This window comes from Xenia sp. Carnegie-2017, unplaced genomic scaffold (genome assembly GCF_021976095.1).
Source record: "Xenia sp. Carnegie-2017 unplaced genomic scaffold, XeniaSp_v1 HiC_scaffold_14, whole genome shotgun sequence".
Taxonomy (NCBI): domain Eukaryota; kingdom Metazoa; phylum Cnidaria; class Anthozoa; order Malacalcyonacea; family Xeniidae; genus Xenia; species Xenia sp. Carnegie-2017.
In genome coordinates this window covers 4,247,454-4,254,592 of record NW_025813447.1, presented here as the reverse complement: position 1 = coordinate 4,254,592, position 7,139 = coordinate 4,247,454, and the positions used below count along the sequence as shown (strand labels likewise).

At 36.1% G+C, this 7,139-nt stretch overlaps 2 protein-coding genes across 2 annotated transcripts; both read left to right on the top strand.

Moving 5' to 3' along the window:
* Positions 1-3,941: 3,941 nt before the first annotated feature.
* LOC124435102 lies at positions 3,942-5,270 on the top strand. The gene is made up of 3 exons (XM_046985054.1): positions 3,942-4,863; positions 4,963-5,218; positions 5,256-5,270. The coding sequence occupies exons 1-3, from the start codon at positions 3,953-3,955 to the stop codon at positions 5,268-5,270; spliced, it is 1,182 nt and encodes a 393-aa protein (XP_046841010.1). The 5' UTR covers positions 3,942-3,952.
* Positions 5,271-5,552: 282 nt separating this feature from the next.
* On the top strand, positions 5,553-6,328 carry LOC124435101. Its single transcript, XM_046985053.1, has 3 exons — positions 5,553-5,699; positions 5,824-6,021; positions 6,275-6,328. The coding sequence occupies exons 1-3, from the start codon at positions 5,553-5,555 to the stop codon at positions 6,326-6,328; spliced, it is 399 nt and encodes a 132-aa protein (XP_046841009.1).
* Positions 6,329-7,139: the final 811 nt, after the last annotated feature.

The following is a 7,139-nucleotide window of genomic DNA, read 5'->3' as shown; positions in this document are numbered from 1 at the left end:
TATCAAGACACAGCAGGTTCCTATTTCGTAAGAATTTTAAATTTAATAAAGTGCACAGCATTTTACTTATTCTTCACCAATTATTGCAACATATAACTCTGACACGACGAACAACTACCTTAAACGAAGTGATTTCTGTAGCATTTTTGCAATTACGCATGTTATTGACGTGAAAAATATAGGAAAAATGTAGGAAAAATATGTTATGTCATTGCGTATGTTATTACGTATGCTACGTATGTATAAGAAATTGCTATCTTTTTAAAGTTTGGATTTGGACCAATCGATGAAAGTTGCTACATTTTTGTCACACTCAAACTCCAACTACATATGGAAATTGTGTTCGAAAGAGATTCCACATTGTATTTGTTTGTATTTCCAATGCTAACAAATTTGAAGAATGCTTGAACACAGGCGTTGCTTTTGTGCAACTTCAGTTTAGTTTTATTGATTGATAAAGATAAAGTAACATCATGCTTTTTCATTTTCAATGGTTTATTTATTAATACCAATATAATGTCTTTAGCTGCATGGAATATTCGTAAATCATGTAAAAACGCGAGAATCTCACGGCTAGAGGAAGATCAATCACTGGGAATGGCTAATATTCATGTATGCATGATTTGCCTTATTAGTTTCCTTTGAAATTTATACCCTTAATTATCAATCTTCTTGCGGCCACGAATGATGCGGACATTTCCGAAATAAAATTCAAGTTTTAGATCAACAACTTTTGCGAGTTTATGAAATTAGCAATAGAGCATACGCTACTATCTACTATGGAATGATAAGATGCTAAATGTTTTGGTCATGTTTCGGTGATTGTCAGATAAAAACATAATAACGAATGGAGCTTCTCCTGCTCTTCTGTAAACATTTGTATGTTTTCTGTGAGGAAATTTGTAGTTTTGTTGTCATATAGATTTCGAAATGGTTTTGAAAGATTTTATGGCGACGCTATGATAGTCAAGGAAGTTAAGTTATTAAGCTTGCTTAATGCTCATGTTATTTACATAAACTATAGGGGTCATTTTCCTGTTACTGTTGTTTTAAAACGGAAATCTTATCGGTCGCTGGTACGCTCTCGCTAATACGAAAGTTAAAGCTAAGCATTTCAAGATATTCGAACTAGTAGGATTGGGAAATAAACAAAGCATAACTTTTATTGTAAATACTTTCGTAAAGTAAAATAAAGAAATGTTATAGAAACAAGCAACAGCATGAATCGAGCCGTCGGTCGTTTCGAGCCGTCCAGGGAATCTAAATTTTCAAATTTTCTCATGATTTCATTTTAGCTAGGTGTTTTATAAAAAATATAGTTACTCAACACATAGAGGTGGTCTGCAATCACACGTTGGGACTAAAATAACAAATGAAGTCCTTCGACATTAGTAAGACAAGAATAAAACTAAATTATGCATTCATCATGGGAATTGCACTGCAGTTATTTAAACTGAATTGTAGCTTAAGCTTCGAAGAAAGTCTTCAGCCATTTGCATGAGGTGTTTTATCTTTTTGCACTTCTCCACTGGACCAGTCAACGAGCTTTAAACAAATGGAAAAGTTTTGGTGAAAATTGAGAGCCGCCAAATCTTATTTTTATCTATATTATATACTTTGACGATAAGAAGGTGATTTTAAAATACAAATTTTAAATGGTCGGTTTAGCATTGACGTGAGGGTAACAATTCTTGAAGAATAAAAGTAGATGCTTGCAAAAACCAGATCGTAGCATGAACTTCGACTTATCGCATCATATTACTGTTAATTTGCATAATCCATTTGCTTGTTTCAGATAGGAACATCGATTGTGTTAGTAGAAACTATCTCTTTTGTTTATAAAGAGTTATTTATCGTTCCTTAGTGTCGATTTCAGTTAACTTTTCAAATGGCGGTTGCCAAGTTATTTTCTAATGTTGCCAATTACATTTCCAAATATGGAACGTTCGTTATGAGCTTGTCAACTTAAGTTCACAAGTTTTGTACTTGAGTACTGAAGTTGTGAACTAAAGTTGCGAAGTACTAGCAAACGCGAAAGGTCCATGTACCCTGTAGACAGTTGACAATGATCCGTTCAGTAAGCAAGGAAAACCTTTACCAATAGAAGTAAGAAATGAAATACTTGAAATGTGGTTAAATAACGAGCGTTTGACAAACATTTCGAAACAATTAAACCTACCGTATAAGACTATATCAAATATAATAGATCTATGGATAAACACTGGCTCTATTGCACCTCGCCAGAGCAAACTTGATGTTCGAACCACGCGTACAAATGACATTATTGCATACACTGAATATCTAAAAAATTAATAAACCATCTATTTACGCAAAAGCGATTCAGCAACAACTAGAAAATAACAAAGTTTGCCTTACAGCAAACATACCTAGCAGGTCATCCATTAGTAGAACTTTGAATAAAGATCTTGGTTACACTTACAAGATAATAGGTCAAATTACTCGAGAGACAGAACGGCCGGGCGTTATGGATAGCAATTATTTGATTGATTGATTGCAGCCGAATTCATTTCTTTGATGAGTCGTCTGTAGTTGGTACGAGTGGCAACAGACGTCGAGGGCACAGTATGCAGGGTACTCCTGCATTTGAAATCCAACGATACACTTCTAGTGCCACATTTACTGTAAATTTATTACATGTGGCACTCTTAGAGGGCCGTCAAACGGATTAGAATTGCTTGATTTCCTTGCTTACTGAACGGATTCATTGCCAAATGTCTACAGGGTACAAAGAACTTTCGCGTTTGCTAGTACTTCGCAACTTAGTTCACAACTTCAGTACTCAAGTACAAAACTTGTGAACTTAAGTTGACAAGTTCATAACGAACATTCCATATTTGGAAATGTAATTGGCAATATTAGAAAGTAGCTTGGCAACCGCCATTTGAAAACTTAAAGGACATTGGCAACGAAAATTTTTATGGCATATTTTTGAACCTTTGTAATGTCTAAAAACTAAAATAGCAAAATTTTTTTCCAAAAATATTTTATTGCTGAGATATTTGCAGCAAAAGTTTATAAATTTCGCGATCTTGGATAAAATTTTGATAAAATTATCTCGAGCGGTAGTGACGTCTTGGCCGGTAGGCAGTCAAAACAACAATACAATATACTTTGTGATTGACTGCGTTACAACACATTTAAAGCATATTTTACGGGGTTTTTTGCTGTAATGGATGACATACACGAAAATCAACCGGGCTAAGTTCTGCCCCTTCAATATGAACCTGAAATGAAGGCCGAAACAAGTGAAGAAAGCGGTTCCGAACAGGAGAGTGAGCAGAGCGACTTGTCCTCGTCGGAGGATGAAATACATGCTGAATTTGAGAAAGCAAATGCTTGGCGCCTTCATACTCTTAGTTGGTGTAAGTGTGGACATTGTACTTTGCCAAAAGGCAATCGAGTGTTTTGTTGCCACGAAAAGCACTTGAATACGATGAGTATGAGGCTTTGCTAGGCCAAACAGAAACTCAAGGAGAGTATTGCTTGACAACACACCAAGAATTTAGGGACAATATGCTGTCAGAAAGTGTGTTAGAGATAGACGTGTGTCGGTATCTAGAAAAAACTGGCCCCTGTCTGATGAGGAGCTGGCGAGAATACACAAGCTGTATCGATTAGTCGCATATCAAAGATGTTCTAGGTGGATTTTTCAAATTTTAGGGAATAAACATCGAAGACCATTTCCTGCTTGAAACTTTGAAAACTACGGTGGCCCTTATCTGCAATTCACAAATTAATTTGTCAATGCACAAACATTCCCTTAAATTCAAAAACAATATATTTGATACAAAATAATGTGCTGAATGCAAAATGATTTTGTTTGCGATGCAAAACACGAACAATGCAAAACAAATTTGATCGCAATGCAAAACAAATTTGATAGCAATGCAAAAATAAATTTGATCGCAATGCAAAAACAAATTTGATCGCAATGCAAAAACAAAGTTACCGCAACCCAGAATTTTGCACTGTACTGTGGGCGGCAATATGTCGAATATTTAATAGAGTGGGACAGTGTATATTAGATTTCTTTCCAAAATATCTGCGTTGGTTTGTAATGTTTTGCTGCTTTTGTGGACATGGAATGGAGACGTCGTTTTTCTTTTGCCCGAATTGCGGAAAGAAAAAATCCAATGGAACCTCTGAGCCTTCAAGCAGCTCTGTTAAATCACCTTGTGTGACTCACTCGACTGGGAACTCCCCCACTTCGTCGAACACGTCTTCATCTTGTACAAGTTTGTCTACTTTCATGAAGAACAAGGAGGCTGAACGACGGTCGCATTTTGAGCCCAAGAGGAAAAAGTCACGCTCTGCAACATCACGAAAAAATACTGATGTTTTTATAACAGTAGGTTTAATGGAATACGACCACGATGATTCATATACGCCAAGACGGGTTTTTGGTAAAACATTTCCTGTGAAGGTGACACCGGACATGGTGTATGATCAAGTTGTTAAAAGATCTTTGACCGAATGGGCTAACTATGATAGAACATTTTGCCCTGATAGAGGTTACGTACTTGTTTACCCAGATGGTCAATTGGCACGAACAATTCCTGGTGGGGACGAAGAATTCGTGATGGGCAAGTACAAAGAAGAACTTGGGAAAGCGTACTCAAGAATAAGTTTGTACCTTTGCCCTGTAGCACCAAAACAGAAAGTGAGAGCGAATGATGTACTCATCACTGATCTACTTACCGAAAACGACGATTTGGACCTCAATAGTGAATTACAAGAAGAAGTGCCTGAAAATTGTAATGGAAATTTGGCAGTATCTCCAGAATCCAGTGGAAATGGGTCTGGGGAAGCTGTTGCAACATCCTATGCTTTGACGGACTTTTTGTAAGTGTAACATGTAATATGACTAAGTTTTTACTACTTTATTGTGTATAAAGCAATCACTGTTGGTTGTATTAAATCTATGAAATCTTTTGTTATTAGACCAGTTGGAGTTGATGAGAATGCTGCTGTGCAACAGGCCATACGTAATAGCTTGTCTATGCATGTCGATGTGGAAGATGCAGTTGGTGATGCTATCACTGACCCTGAAATTCTCACAAGTGATGGTTTCTTGAATGCAGTTAAAGAGCATGCAGCAAACAAAATTCAAGGAGACCCTCGAAACATTGTTGTTAGCCGATTAAGCATATGGCGAACTGCGCTACCATATTTTAGAAGGAAAGGCTTCCTTAGTTCCGTTGGCATTTTGAAAGTATCATTTGCTACATTTGAAGAGGAAGATGCCGTAGATCAAAGTGGCCCAAGAAGAGAATTCTTCCATCTACTTCTTGGAGCTATTGCACGAGACAGTGGAATAATGTGTAGTAAGTTATGAATTAAAGTTCTTGACTTGGAAATGTTGTGTACTAAATTTCAAGTTTTGATTTCATTTCAGTCTGTAGCCTGGTTGTAGAGTGTGCCACTTTATTTTTATTGGCTAAATATAAATTTTCTGTAGGCATGCCAACAGGTTGTGTAATTTGCTGCAATGTTGGAGCCTTGAATCAAGGAACATTTTGGCTGTTGGACACATGTTGGCTACACTTGTTGTGCAAGGTGGAGAATTGCCACGAATATTTAGCATATCTGTTTGCCAATATATTGAGGCAGGGTTTGGCAGCTGTACACCAGATATAGATGAGCTACCTGACAAGAACATTAGAGATTCTCTTTTAAAGGTATCAAATGTTCGACATCACATGGCAGAAACCAATTTGCCAATTTTTATTGACACTTAAATTCTTTGAAACTTAATTTTTTTTTAAACAATTTTGGCAACAATTGTTTTCATTATTACTATAGCTGAAAGCTGCAAAGGATCAAGGGGGTGTTGATTCTTTTTTGGCTGAGAGTGAGTGGAGATATGACATTGATGGATTGTCCCAAACCCTCCTAATTAAAGATAAGCTGATGTTCATTGAGGAGGTCACCAAATACTTCATCATCACAAAATGCAAACCAATGCTTGATCAGCTCATTGAAGGCCTCAATTATTATGATGTATGTGGTGTCGTATATTTAATTCAAAGTTTAGTTTAATTTTATTTTATTTGCCTGCCTCCATAATAGTGTTATAGTAGTAGCACTTTGGGGTATTATGTAAAACAAAGCAAAACAGAGAAACTAATGCTAGTCATGTATTATTGGTTAATACATTGAATAATATACACAGCAGATATTAGCACTGAATATTGCAATAGTATTAATTATTGATTTCTATATACTATAAGTAAAATGCCTTTCCTATTCAAAGGTTTTGCAACTGGTCCGTGCTAATAAAGGAATGGCAAACTATTTATTCCATTGAGCTCTATAAGACCTGGAGGGGCAAAGGGGCCTGGGCCTCGTGGTCAAAAACATGGCGGTAATGGCGGATTTTGGTGGTCAAAACTTCCACTTTAAAAATTTTTTTCAATATTCACTCCCTCCTGATTTCTAATACTGTTTGTATGGACGAAAACAAGTGAGAAAAAACAATTACGATACCGACAGCATATCATGTGAAAATAATGCTCAGCATTGCGTGAAAACACAGTACAGACACACATCAAAATAAAGAAGATCGACGGTAGAGGAACGCATATTTTGGATGTAACATTTAAGTTATTTTATGACATTTTAGCCTTTTAAAGTGAAAGTCAAACGGCATTCTTTACTAGACCTGTCAATCTCGTCAAACTTATACATTATTTCATGCTTTTGTGTGTTTGACTGTTTGTCAACAGTTGGTGCACCTATTTTCTTGCTTCAAATGGATAAATCTGTGTAAAATGCTCCTAAGGAAGGAGAAAATGTTTGCTTCAGTCCTACGACATAAGTCAACTAAAATTTACCATGGTTAAGTATCATAAGTGTATTGTCATTACCTGATAAATCTACTGAAAACTCATAAAGAAAGTATGTTGAACTAGAAGAGCTACAAGAAAAAATTCAAACACCATGACATGTTGCTTGGTAATTTGTATTTTGTAAACAGCTTGGCAGAATCTTGGATCTATTACTGAACAGAACTACATTAATTTTCCATTGAAATTACAAACTTGGAAACTAAAGTGCATTGGTTTCTCTGACAAAAACACTGTCTATTGCTGCATGAAGGCAAAATAGTTATCTGACAG